The sequence below is a fragment of the Oncorhynchus clarkii genome, chromosome 17 (genome assembly GCF_045791955.1).
Source record: "Oncorhynchus clarkii lewisi isolate Uvic-CL-2024 chromosome 17, UVic_Ocla_1.0, whole genome shotgun sequence".
In the NCBI taxonomy this organism is placed as follows: domain Eukaryota; kingdom Metazoa; phylum Chordata; class Actinopteri; order Salmoniformes; family Salmonidae; genus Oncorhynchus; species Oncorhynchus clarkii.
Genome location: NC_092163.1, coordinates 41,876,130 through 41,890,831, shown reverse-complemented (window position 1 = coordinate 41,890,831; position 14,702 = coordinate 41,876,130). Strand labels below are relative to the sequence as shown.

General features: G+C 43.5%; 1 protein-coding gene across 1 annotated transcript in view; it reads left to right on the top strand.

Moving 5' to 3' along the window:
- Window positions 1–14,702, top strand: part of LOC139370869 (phosphatidylinositol-4-phosphate 3-kinase, catalytic subunit type 2 beta) — a 66,233-nt gene that overhangs the window by 45,189 nt on the left and 6,342 nt on the right. The window contains exons 17-26 of the mRNA XM_071110703.1: window positions 2,558–2,651; window positions 2,804–2,898; window positions 5,617–5,905; window positions 8,578–8,670; window positions 8,796–8,925; window positions 9,102–9,238; window positions 9,381–9,550; window positions 9,940–10,096; window positions 10,191–10,300; window positions 11,030–11,231. Coding sequence (XP_070966804.1) covers window positions 2,558–2,651; window positions 2,804–2,898; window positions 5,617–5,905; window positions 8,578–8,670; window positions 8,796–8,925; window positions 9,102–9,238; window positions 9,381–9,550; window positions 9,940–10,096; window positions 10,191–10,300; window positions 11,030–11,231 — 1,477 coding nt within the window. The remainder of the gene's footprint in view (window positions 1–2,557; window positions 2,652–2,803; window positions 2,899–5,616; window positions 5,906–8,577; window positions 8,671–8,795; window positions 8,926–9,101; window positions 9,239–9,380; window positions 9,551–9,939; window positions 10,097–10,190; window positions 10,301–11,029; window positions 11,232–14,702) is intronic.

The window sequence follows — 14,702 nt, the reverse complement described above, 5'->3', positions numbered from 1 at the left end:
CGTCATGTCCCCCCTCGGGAGTTATTCCCCATTAAAGAGTTCTATGCAATAGTTAAGCTTTATGTCACTCATAAAGTGAACTTCTGTTTTTCTTCAAATCTAACGTGCCTGGTATGATCACCTTGTAGTAACTACCCATCCTACCTCCCTCACACCCCCCTCCATAATGCGTGAACCGTCTGCGTATAAGATAAGCTCAGGGTTTTCCAACGAGTGACTCTATAAACCCATCAGAGAGCTGATACAAAACCAACTCACAACAGTCGGTGTTCAAGTAATGTGGTGTCTGGAGGAAGCTCCAGAGTAGCTGGATTACACCGGGTCTTTTCAACTATACCCATGTCCCTTAGATCTTTAATCGCTACTTTAGTCACGTCCATAGCTTCCTTGCTAATGGGATATTGTTTCGTGCAAGGTAGGGCAGCACCTGTCAAGCACACTGATTCCATATCCAAAGTTCCACACTCATTTTTCTTCGTGGTCCAAATAGCATGGTTCTGAACTGTAGAGCCTGCTTCAATCTTCATTGGACCAATAGAAATTGATAATGGTTTGGTTTGTTTCACATGTGTCTTCGTCTCCCCCCCCCACTCCTGTTGCTCTCATCTTCTTGCCTGTGTACTGAGGACATATCATATATGTTTTGCATAAGATATATATATATCAAATACAGTGACTTCAGCACCCGTATCTACAAAAAAATCTCCTGCCACGTTGTTAACAGTCATATTCACATATATTCCATCCGATTTGATACAGTATGTACACCAGCTGAGATGGGACGTAAGAGGGGGTCTGTTAGTTTACCTCCACAGCATCCAGCAAACTCTGCTGCTGAGCCAAAGAGAGCTTCTTACATTTCTGCAACAACATTGTGCCGTTGGGGCTGTTGTCCTGATTCCATTTTCACTTAGATGGGCCCTTCTTCTCGATTCCACTTTTCATAAAATCACGTTTTCTTTTCCGACATTCTCGTTGCCAGTGACCCGAAATCCCAAAATAATAACACACACCAGGTTTCTCTTCTACTGAACGAATAATGTTGTTGGTTTCACTCAGAACCTGCACAACTCTGATACCCACGTCTCGTGGATGCTTCAAAGTTTTTGAGCATTCATCCAACTGTTTTGGAGATGCTGATTTGTGTGTGATTACTGTCTCTAGAGGTTTGTCTTACCTCCCTTTTACAGCCTGTGTTCTGGTTGGCCTAAGACATCGTTCGTCACTGCTGTCAGAATCTGTTGACTCAATGCCAGGCAGTGCTGACCAGATGCTTGAAACCTGATCTGCCTTACACAACTCAATGTGAGGATAGATTGGAGAACAGAGGTCGGGGTCACGTCTGACTTTTTCACCTGTGTCTCCTGCTGCAATAGGGAATTTCTCCTTTTAAGGTCTTTATTTGTTCACCAAGAGCTTTCAAACTACAATTTTCTCTCTGCAATGTCATAATATTAACTTCCAAAGTTGTATAATATATATCTCTATGTTTATATATGTATTTATCCCCAAAATATATATATTTATATAACCCCTTTTGAGGACTCAAACCTCTTCTAGAACACAAATTGTTTCTGTAGGGCCTGGCTACCCATAACTTATGTTCATTACTAAGAGCTTGTTGAAGGCTTACATTAACCACACGTGTAAAAATTGCTACTTCACTAGCAACTCACTTCTGTGCAACAAGAAGGTTTCACAAAACAAGATGCCTCAAACCTTTTAATAGAGTAAGGACTCCAACCTTTTAATCGAGTAACAAAGGACTAAACTCTGTAATACAACAAAGGACTTGAATGCTTATACATCACAGATACATATCACTCATTGCATGCACTTTTTGAACCTGATTTGGTTCTTTTTAAATGATATTGGTCCAGACTCACCCAGCAATTCTGCCGTCAATCAGGAGATTATGAGTTGACTCCCCAAAGTGGGTTGCGCGCAGCCTTCTCTCTTTCCTCTGGATCAACACACAGGTGATACGTTTTTCTGGTTGTTTAGAGCAAATCATCCGGGTCACGGCACCAAGTGTTATCAATTGATGTTATTCTTCAATTATACAAACTCCAAAGCAAATCAGAGGGAGAAAAATAGGTTTATTTGAGAAGGACAAATCATAGATGTTATGCTGGGAGATAGACGTTCAGTCTCCCCTGTCCTCAGCTTTTCTCCACCGAACAAAGAAACAGGATGCCACTTATAACCCCCCACCCTAGTCTGGGGTTGACCAATCAGATGTCCTTGCAGTATAACTGGGCCAATTGCCAAATAACAAGTATCCTGCCCCAGACTCAATGTACAGAGCGCAGCACACGTAGCTCTGAGTTCAGGAGTGACAATCCACAGATTCTAAACAGATGTTGAACTGAAACCCAAATCCCATTTACATTGACAATTCCCTATTGGTCGTTAATTCTAGTACTCTCATCCTCTGCATTGTGTATTTATCTTCAAAGTAGAAGTCCATGCGTTTGTTTGACCTCTCAAATATGTCATCATTTTGGATTGAAACAATGTAATAATTGAATGCATAATGGATTCAAATGTCTGTCAGCTTCCCTGATCAGGAGCTGAGGCGTACTGCAGTACAGTGGATGGACACCATCTCTGACCCTGAGCTGCTGGACTTCCTGCCGCAGCTGGTGCAGGTAAAACCTTTATAAATGCTTAATGAATGTCTTACAAACACTTCACGAACACCTTATGACCACCTCATCAAATGGCTATGTGGAGCTATATCCATATTTCTTACACCTATCCGTTGCACCTTTCTCTAACCATCTCTCTCGCTTTCTCTCAGGCTCTGAAATATGAGTGTTACCTTGATAGCCCGTTGGTACGTTTCCTGCTACGGAGAGCCATAGGGGACATGCGCATCGCGCACTACCTCTTCTGGTGAGACCGAATTCAGATATCAGCCGTACACTCAGCCTTCTCTGTCACACACAACTTGATGTAGGCTCTCACAGACATATACACATGTATACATGACACGTGCAGTGCCTTCAGAAAGTATTCACACCACGTTGACTTTTTCCCACATTTTTATTGTGTCACAGACTGAATTTAAAATGGATTAAATTGAGATTGTGTATCACTGTCCTACACACAACCCCATAATGTCAGTGGAATTTTGTTTCTAGAAATCTTTTCAAATTAATAAAAAATGAGAGGCTGAAATGTCTTGAGTCAATAAGTATTCAACCCCTTTGTTATGGCAAGCCTAAATAAGTTCAGGAGTAAAAATGTTTTTAATAAGTTGCATGGACTCACTCTTTGTACAATAATGTTGAACATGATTTTTGAATGACTACCTCATCTCTGTACTCTACACATACAATTATCTTCAAGGTCTCTCAGTCGAGTAGTGAATTGCTAACAGATTCATCCACAAACACCAGGGAGGTTTTCCAATGCCTCGCAAAGAAGGGCACCGATTGGTAGATGGGTAAAAATAAAATAAGCAGACATTGAATATCCCTTTGAGTATGATGAAGTTATTAATTACACTTTGATGGTGTATCAATACACCCCGGTAACTACAAAGATACAGGCGCCCTTCCTAACTCAGTTACCAGAGAGGAAGGAATCCGCTCAGGGATTTCACCATGAGGCCAATGGTGACTTTAAAACATTTTCAGAGTTGAATGGATGTGATAGGTGAAATCTGAGGATAGATCAACAACTTTTTAGTTACTCCACAATACTAACCTAATTGACAGAGTAAAAAGAAGGAAGCCTGTACAGAATACAAATTATATAATACTGCAAAATATTTGGGAAAGCGATTCACTTTTTTATCCTGAATACAAAGTGTTATGTTTGGGGCAAATACAATACATTACTGAGTACCACTCTTCATATTTTCAAGCATGATGGTGGCTGCATCAGGTTATGGGTATTCTTGTAATCGTTAAGGACTGGGGAGTATTTAAGGATAAAAAAGAAACTGAATGGAGCTAAACACATGCAAAATCCTACAGGAAAACCTGGTTCAGTCTGCTTTCCAGCAGACACTTGGAGATGAATTCTCCTTTCAGCAGAACAATAACCTAAAACACAAATCCAGATCTACATGGGAGTTGCTTACCAAGAAGTCAGTGAATGCTGCAGAGTTACAGTTTTGATTTAAATCTGATTGAAAATATATGACACGACCTGAATAAGGTTGTATAGCAATGATAAACAACCAATTTGACAGAGCTTGAAGAATTTTGATGAACAATCCAGGTGTGGAAAGCTCTTCAGAATATATTTTAATCCCAGTTTGTAAAACAACAATGTGAAAAAGCCAAGGGGTGTTAATACTTGCTGAAGGCACTGTATGCAAATTTCTATATTTAATTTTCAATAACTGTGCAAACATTTCCAAAAACATGTATTCACTTTGTCATTATGGGGTATTGTGTAGATGGGTGAGAAAAAAATAAAGAATCAATTTTGAATTCAGGCTGTAATGTGGAATAAGTCATGTGGTATGAATACTTCCTGAAGGCACTGTACATACAACCACCTCTAATTCACATAGACCAGTCATCTCATGACTCACATTCGCTCACAGAAACACCCGTTTAATCATACAGTACTGCACCGGAGCCCATACATGACAATGCAGTAATGTACGATATCATTGACACTTTGTATGCATGTTTGTCCTGAAGACATGTCGCCACCTGCTGGACAGATTGGGAAATGCCAGAACAAACTTTATGTAGTATACATTAGGATTTTCTGAATGGATTCTTAAAAATGACTTAACACAATAGCATCAGAACACAAAGTACACAATTGTATATATTTACACAATATACAGTACTGCACAAGGGACCGTAACAGAGAGTTGCAGTCCATTTTAGAATGGGTGGCTAGTAATAAACTAGTCCTGACCATCTCTAAAACTAAGAGCATTCTATTTGGTACAAATCATTACTTACGTTCTAGACCTCAGCTGAATCTGATAATGAATAATGTGTGGCTGTCGAGCAAGTTGAGGAGACAAAATGATTTGGTGTGACCTTGGATTGTAAAACTGTCATGGTCAAAACATATTGATTTAATGGTTTGAAAGATGGGAAGAGTTCTGTCCACGATAAAGAGATGCTTTGCTTTCTTGACACCACACTCCACAAAGCAAGTCCCACAAGCTCTAGTTCTATCTTGATTATTGCTCAGTTATATGGTCAGGTGCTGCAAAGAAGGACCTAGACAAAACTGCAGTGGTCCCAGAACAGAGCGGCACATCGTACTCTTCACTGTAATCAGACGGCCAATAATATGCATGCCCGTCTCTCCTGGCTAAAAGTAGAGGAGAGACTGACTGCAAATGTTTTTGATTTTATAAGAAACGTGTTAAATTCCAAAATTCCAGTAGCCAGGGAGATATTGGCCCTGTTGGAGTACTTCAGAAATGCGTTATTCTTTCCTACATTACTTTAAGAATACAGACCTGAATTGATTGAATTTGTGAAGAAAATAAATATGGTAACATTACTTTGACCACCAGATCATTTATAGATCGGTGCTTGCCTCAAGGGGGAAAAAGGATGGATACACGGCAATTGTTATAAAACAGTTTCTTTACGTGTTTTGAACCTCTCTCTCTCGCTCTCCCAGGTTGTTGAAGGACACTCTGCAGGACAGTCAGTTCAGTGGGAGGTACCAGCACCTGTTAGCAGGCCTGCTGTGCTGCGTGGGTCGGGGCCTCAGGGAGGAGTTTGACAGACAGTGCTGGCTGGTCACCATCCTGGCTAAAGTAGCCCAACGTGTCCGGGACACCTCTCCCTCCAGCAGACAGGCCATCCTTCGGGAGGGACTGGAGGAGGTCAGGCAGTTCTTCTCAGTCAGCAGCAGCTGCCGTCTCCCCCTCAACCCTGGCATGCTGGTCAAAGCCGTCAACATACAGGTACGTGTTTATTTAATTTAATCTTTATTTTGACAGGGAGTCAATGCTGAGACCGAGTCTCTTTCCCAGATGCACCGCAATACACATCAAAATACAATAAACACATTAAGCTACACATTCATATACACAATAAAATGCACATTATTATACACGAAAAGCTTTACACAATCAAATAACGGACACATTCTTCAGTTAAAAGGTCCCCTAACAACTGTCTGAAATGCCCTAGAGGCACCAATTCCTCCTATTTTAAAGTGTATTCTAGATCATTCCACACGTAAGGTGCACGGAAATGAAAGGCTGATTTACCTGACTCTCTAGACACCAAAGGAGTCTCCAGAGTTAATTAACCCTGTGAAGGGGTTTGATAACTTGTCATTTTCAATCTTAACAGTGATGTTAGGTAAGTCGGAAGTTTGCGGAGCCGGGCTGTGTAAACAAAAAGAGCGTGAGGATGTGACCTAGGTGACTTCAAAGACGTCCAGCCAACCTTTTGGTAAACAATGCAGTGATGAGTAATAAAACGGTCTGTGATAAAAGGAAGGGCGCTATGAAAACGTAGAGGCACGTGCACTTTGATAAATAGTAGAACCATAATCAAGAACCGGAAGAAAGGTTGCCTGCACAACCTGCTATCTAGAGAGAGACGAGATCTGTTTCTGTAAAAAAGAAGAAACAAAAGCAGACTATTTAAGTCTTAGTTTCTTAACAAGCTCGGTGGTATGTTTTTTAAAACAATAAGTCACTGTCTATCCAAATACCAAGGTGTTTGGATGCAAGGACTCGTTCGGTTATAGAACCATCCGATGAGTAAAGATGTAATCCACCCGAGACAATCGGACACGAACTAGAAAACAACATGTATTTCGTCTTTATCAGTAAGGGCTTCCTGCACAACTGCAAAATCGGACTGTAGCCTTGTCATAGCCAGGTCAGCAGTCGGGGCAATTGCCTGTGTAATAGTATCATCCGCATACATTTCAAAATGTTAACAGATTAATAGCATTTATATAAATACTGAAAACAACAGGTCCTAGTTGTCACGTTGGTCACAACGAGGAGACCAAGGCGCAGCGTGATGAGAATACATACTTCTTTTATTAAGACGAAGAACACTAAACAAACTATACAAAACAACAAAACCAACGTGAGGCTATGAGACACGAGTACTGACAGGCAACTACACATAGACAATAACCCACAAAATACCTAAGGAATATGGCTGCCTGAATATGGTCCCCAATCAGAGACAACGACAAACAGCTGCCTCTGATTGGGAACCAATCTAGGCAACCATAGACATATAAACCCCTAGACATACAAAAACCCCTAGACACTACAAAAACTACACAAACCACCCTCGTCACACCCTGACCTAACCAAAATAATAAAGAAAACAAAGATAACTAAGGCCAGGGCGTGACACTGGTATAGACCCATGCGGAACACCTTTATGTACTTCAAGAAATTCAAGAAACCCCGTCAATCACAATGGCCTGAGGTCTGACACTAAGATAATTATAAATCCATGACCAGGCGTCAGAGCTCAGGCCTATCGAGGACAACTTATTCAGTGAAATAGCATGATCAACAGTATCAAAAGCTTTTGGCAGGACCACAAACAAAGCAGCACTTTTCATTGTAGTGTCTAAAGCAATGACAAGATCATTAACAACTAAAGTGGTTGCTGTAATAGTCCTGCAGTACGCCCAGGCCTAAACCCTGGTTTACATTAAAAAAAATACACTTCTCAGATAAAAAGAGCAAAGTTGTACATTTCCCAAGGATTATAGAATCTTAGCTGGACAAGAAAGTCTTGAAATGGGGCGATAATTATTAAGATCACTACTATCGCCTCCCTTATGGAGTGGCAGCACAAGAGCTGATTTCCATACTTGGAAAATTTCATGATAACAATATTAAATAAAAAATGAGGGTTATTGAGCCAACATTGATGGGCGCTGCACACTTAAGCAGACCGGGATCCAATTGGTCGCCCCCTGTGGATTTATTGTTGTCTATTGCTAGCAAAGCATCCCGGACGTATTTTTTAAATAGCCTAAAAGAAAAGCATCCAACCCAATAGCATTGTGAATAGGCTTATTAGTTCCTTTCAAAGAGATAGCCCACTGAAATAAAATGGTGATTTAAATGCATCAATGATGGCATTTGTGTCCGTAATGAAGCCGGTCTGAATTAAGATGTTGGCAGAGAGGATGAAGGATTTGACAGTTTTCCAGAATTTAGCCGGGTTCCCATTACAATGGGAGAGCGGTTACATAATAATCAGATTGAACCTTTCTGATTTGTCTTACGCAATGATTCCTCAGTTGCTTAGAAGCTTGCCAGTCTGGGCCTAAGCCTGTGTTCCTGTCATTGACCCAAGTATCATCGCTTTCATGAATGATAATTCCCTGGTCAAATGAAGGATACTGTAGGGAATGGGGACGCATGCCCATGGTTTGTTTGCATAAATGCTAATGCACAGTGTCTTTGGTTTCTTGTGTGTATGTCTGCCTCTGGGTGTTCTGTGTTCAATTGTAGTATGTGTATGTTCCTTTTGTGTTTTAGTGTGTGTATGTGCTCCGTCCGGTGTGTGTTTTTAGTCTGTATGTACGCTCCTGTGTGTGTGTATTTGATCTCTAATCCTTTCTCTCATCTCCGGTCTGCAGTCGTGTTCCTACTTCAACTCCAATGCCGTGCCCCTCAAACTGTCCTTCCAGAACCTGGACCCTCGAGGAGACAACATCAACGTCATCTTCAAGGCACATATTCTAAACTACTGAATCAACAAACCACTTAATTGTGCCTTTCTGAACCCTTGTTGACCTTCGACATCTGTGACCTCTGTGACCTCTGTGTCTTGTGCCCTTTGACCTCTGCCTCACAGTCAGGTGATGACCTGCGCCAGGACATGCTGACCTTGCAGATCATCCGCATCATGAACAAGATCTGGATCCAGGAGGGACTGGACATGAGGATGGTCATCTTCAGATGCTTCTCTACTGGACGGGGCAGAGGTGAGAAGGGAGGAAGGGAGAGAGGGGGGAGGGGGGTGGAGATATAAATTGGGGATGAGTTACAGTACTGACTCGCTCCCCTCTCTACCTATCTCCTCCCCCTCTTTCTCCTCCTTTCTATCCCACCCTCTCTCTACCTCTTCCTTCCCCTCTCCCTCCCCATCTCTCTCTGTCAGGTATGGTGGAGATGATTCCCCAGGCTGAGACTCTGAGGAAGATCCAGGGGGAACATGGAGTGACTGGTTCCTTTAAGGACCGCCCCCTGGCTGACTGGCTACAGAAACACAACCCTACAGAGGACGAGTACGAGAAGGTACGGTCACTAAAGCGCACGCACACACTCACTCAAGCACACACACATATGCACACACACTCTCGCTCTCTGTCTCTCGCTCTCTCTCTCTGTTGTACACACTTTGACCTGTAACCTGTAACCCTGTTCCACGGCATGCTAGGCTGTGGAGAACTTCATTTACTCGTGCGCAGGCTGCTGCGTGGCCACCTACATCCTGGGTATCTGTGACCGCCACAACGACAACATCATGCTGAAGACCAGCGGTCACATGTTCCACATCGACTTCGGCAAGTTCCTGGGACATGCACAAATGTTTGGCAACATCAAACGGTGAGCCCGTGAGGCAGAGAGGACGCTGGGAAATGTATGCCCAACTTCAATTTAAAATCTAGCCGTAGCCCCTATCGCTGGGACAGAGGATCACAACTTTAGCCACTTAGTCTTTGTTTTTGGCTATGCCTTACCGAAGGGTCCTTGCTATCTAGAATCCTTTGGATGTCCCAACTCTGATGTCACCCCACTGAAGTTGACATTTAAAATGGTTACGGTAAGGGTAGGAGTTAATGTTAGGGCTTAGGGTATGGACATCCCAAGGATCCCGGAAACTGTCTTTTTCTGATTGGCAGACCGCTAAAGATGGTTCTGTTCCTATTGGCAGAGACCAATCGCCCTGTGTTCTGATTAGTGTTTCTCTGTGCGTGTGTGTTTGTGATTGTCAGGGACCGTGCTCCGTTTGTGTTCACCTCTGACATGGCCTACGTCATCAACGGAGGAGACAAACCTTCCAGTCGCTTCCATGACTTTGTGGACCTGTGCTGTGAGGCCTACAACCTCATCCGCAAACACGCACACCTCTTCCTCAACCTACTGGGACTGGTGCGTACACACACACGCACACGCAGACACACACACACGCACAAACACACACACACGCACACACACTGATGTTTTCCTGTGTTTTCTGTGTAAGATGTTGTCGTGTGGCATCCCTGAGCTGTCCGACCTGGATGATCTGAAGTACGTCTACGACGCGCTGAGACCTCACGAGTCTGAGGCTGACGCCACCATGTACTTCACCAGGTACACACACACACACACACACACTTCTGTTTCAATGTCTGACGTCAGATAGATCAGTGCAGGCGGCCGTCTGATAACTCGCAAACACCCATGGGATAGCTAGAAAGAAGTTCAGCTACAATATGCTGTCGAAAATGTTACCAAGGTGACACCGTAAATTTTTGATGGTAGAATAATTTATGAAATTTGAAATGTGCATGAAAATTTGCTCGCTGCTTGCTGGCTGAACTAGTATCAAATCAATCCATATGAAACAAAAGGGAGGGATGCTAACAACGCTAGTTCACACTCTCAATTCTGAGTACCCCATCATGCTAGCTAGCTAGTGTATTGGTGCTCTAGCAAATTTGCATGATATCTGTTCTGCCCTGATTAATGCGCTGAGTTCTACAGCACAGCTGAGTTCCACATTCTACATGACAGATTGGTTGAGGGACGAGTGTCACGTAGGAGTGATGCCATCTGACATGATACTATGACTTCTGTGAATAACTCCATAGACTGTGTGTCTCTGTCTGTTTTTTTCACTTGTCTGCTTTGGTTGTTGTCAATTGTTTGACTCATACCCCCCCCCCCCCCTCTCTCTCCTCTCTTTCCTCCCCCCTCTGTCTCCTCTCTCTCCTCTCTTTCTTCCCCCCTCTGTCTCCTCTCTCTCCTCTCTTTCTTCCCCCCTCTGTCTCCTCTCTCTCCCTGTCTTTCTGTCTTTCTCTTTTGTCTCTCTTTCTCTAGGTTGATAGAGTCCAGTCTGGGCAGTGTTGCCACTAAGTTGAACTTCTTCATCCACAACTTGGCTCAGATGAAGTTTGCCTCATCCGAGGAGCGTCCTGTGCTCTCCTTCGCCCCAAGGGTTTACACCCTCAAGACTGACGGACTCATCCGCAACCTCTTTGTCTGCCGACACATACGAACCTACAGCCCCAGCAAAGGATACGTAAGTCTACAGTCATACACACCTACGACCCTAGTAAATTAAACATACGTAAGTCTACAGTCATGCACACCTACGACCCTAGTAAATTAAACATACGTAAGTCTACAGTCATGCACACCTACGACCCTAGTAAATTAAACATACGTAAGTCTACAGTCATGCACACCTACGACCCTAGTAAATTAAACATACGTAAGTCTACAGTCATGCACACCTACGACCCTAGTAAATTAAACATACGTAAGTCTACAGTCATGCACACCTACGACCCTAGTAAATTAAACATACGTAAGTCTACAGTCATGCACACCTACGACCCTAGTAAATTAAACATACGTAAGTCTACAGTCATGCACACCTACGACCCTAGTAAATTAAACATACGTAAGTCTACAGTCATGCACACCTACGACCCTAGTAAATTAAACATACGTAAGTCTACAGTCATACACACCTACGACCCTAGTAAATTAAACATACGTAAGTCTACAGTCATACACACCTACGACCCTAGTAAATGTAACATACGTAAGTCTACAGTCATACACACCTACGACCCTAGTAAGTTAAACATACGTAAGTCTACAGTCATACACACCTACGACCCTAGTAAATGTAACATACGTAAGTCTACAGTCATGCACACCTACGACCCTAGTAAATGTAACATACGTAAGTCTACAGTCATGCATACCTACGACCCTAGTAAATTAAACATACGTAAGTCTACAGTCATGCACACCTACGACCCTAGTAAATTTAACATACGTAAGTCTACAGTCATGCATATGTAACGGATGTGAAACGGCTAGCTTAGTTAGCGTGGGCGCTAAATAGCGTTTCAATCAGTGACGTCACTTGCTCTGAGACCTTGAAGTAGTAGTTCCCCTTGCTCTGCAAGGGCCGCGGCTTTTGTGGAGCGATGGGTAACGACGCTTCGAGGGTGACTGTTGATGTGTGCAGAAGGTCCCTGGTTCGCGCCCGGGTATGGGCGAGGGGACGGTTTAAAATTTATACTGTTACACATACCTACGACCCTAGTAAATTAAACATACGGAAGTCTACAGTCATGTACACCTACGACCCTAGTAAATTTAACATACGTAAGTCTACAGTCATGCATACCTACGACCCTAGTAAATTAAACATACGGAAGTCTACAGTCATACACGCCTACAGTGGAACTTGCTTCAAGGTCCAAAGTTGAGTTAGTGGGACCTACACCACTAGTATAGGCCCATCAAAAATATAAAATTCAAACGGCCTCTACCGCACGCTTACCCACAGTATAGCCTCAGTAAAGAATACATCATGTAAGGGTCCAGTCATGTAAGATTATCTCTTCTATGGTTTAAGCCAGCGCCGCGGAACACATACTTCTGCAGTATGGGTTGGAATCTGTCCCTCTGCTGTTTCAGCAACTCTCTCCTCTTGTCTTTCCTCTCTATCCTACACCCCCCCCCAAAAAAATATATATGTTTAAAAGATCAACTTTGCTCCAGTATGTAACATACAAATCAAATACAAATCACATTTTATTTGTCACATGCGCCAAATACAACCGGTGTAGACCTTACCGTGAAATGCTTACTTACAAGCCCTAAACCAACAATGCAGTTCAAGAAATGGAGTTAAGAAAATATTTACTAAATTATCTAAGGTAAAAAGTCTAATAAAAAGTAGCACAATAAAATAACAATAACAAGGCTATATACAGGTGGTACCGGTACCGAGTCACTGTGCGGGGGTACGGGTTAGTCGAGGTCATTTGCACATGTAGGTAGGGGTAAAAGTGACGATGCATAGATAATAAACAGCGAGTAGCAACAATGTACAAACAATAGTTGGTGGTGGGTCAATTTAAATAGTCCTGGTGGCCATTTGATTAATTGTTCAGCAGTCTTCTGACTTGGGGGTAGAAGCTGTTAACGAGCCTCTTGGACCTAAACGTGGTGCTTCGGTACCTCTTGCCGTGCGGTAGCAGAGAGAGCGGACTATGACTTGGGTGACTGGAGTCTTTGACAATTTTTTGGGCCTTCCTCTGACACTGCCTAGTATATAGGTCCTGGATGGCAGGAAGCTTGGCCCCAGTGATGTACTAGGCCATACGCACTACCCTCTGTAGTTCCTTATGGTCAGATGTCGAGCAGTTGCCATACCAGGTGGTGATGCAACCATGCTCTCAATGCTGCAGTTGTACAACTTTTTGAGGATCTGGGGACCCATACCAAATCTTCTCAGTCTCTTGAGGGGGAAAAGGTGTTGTTGTGCCTTTTTCACGACTGTCTTGGTGTGTTTGGACCATGATAGTTTGTTGGTTATGTAGACACCAAGTAACTTGAAACTCTCAACCTGCTCCACTACAACCCCGTCGATGTGAATGGGGGTGTGTTCGGTCCTCTTTTTCCTGTAGTCCACAATCATCTCCTTTGTCTTGCTCACGTTTAGAGAGAGGTGGTTGTCCTGGCACCACACTTCCAGGTCTCTGACTTCCTACTTATAGGCTGTCTCATCATTGTCGGTTATCAGGCCTACCACTGTTGTGTTGTGAGCAAACTTAATGATGGTGTTGGAGTCGTGCTTGGCCACACAGTCGTGGGTGAACAGGAGGGGACTAAGCACGCACCCCTGAGGGGCCCCGTGTTGAGGATCAGCGTGGCAGATGTGTTGTTACCTACCCTTACCACTTGGGGAGGCACATCAGGAAGTCCAGGATCCAATTGTAGAGGGAGGTGTTTAGTCCCAGGGTCCTTAGCGATGAGCTTTGTGGGCACTATGGTGTTGAGCTATAGTCAATGAACAGCATTCTCACATAGGTGTTCTTTTTGTCCAGCTGGGAAAGGGCAAGTGTGGGAAAGGGAAAGTGTGGAGTGCAATTGCATCATCTGTGGGGGCAGTGTGCGAATTGGAGGGAGTCTAGGGTTTCCAGGATGAAGGTGTTAATTTGAGCCATTACCAGTCTTTCAAAGCACTTCTTTTTATTTATTTAACCAGGTAAGTTGACTGAGAACATGTTCTCATTTACGGCAACAACCTGGGGAATAGTTACAGGGGAGAGGAATGAGCCAATTGTAATCTGGGGATGATTAGTTAACCATGATGGTGTGAGGGCCAAGACACCGGGGTTTAGCCAGGACACTGGGGTTAACACCCCTACACAGGGCAATGTCCTGGGATATATTTATTTAGACCAGAGGACAGGGTGCCTCCTACTGGCCCTCCAACACCACTTCCAGCAGTGTCTAGTCTCCCATCGAGGGACCAACCCTGCTTAGCTTCAGAAGCAAGCCAGCAGTGGGATGCAGGGTGGTATGCTGCTGGCACGTCATGGCTACCGAGTGCTACAGGGCGGTAGTCATTTAGGCAGGATACCTTCGCTTTCTTGGGGACGGGGACCGTGGGGGTCTGCTTGAAACATGTAGGTATCACAGACCTAGTCATGGATAGGTTGAGAATGTCAGTGAAGAGATT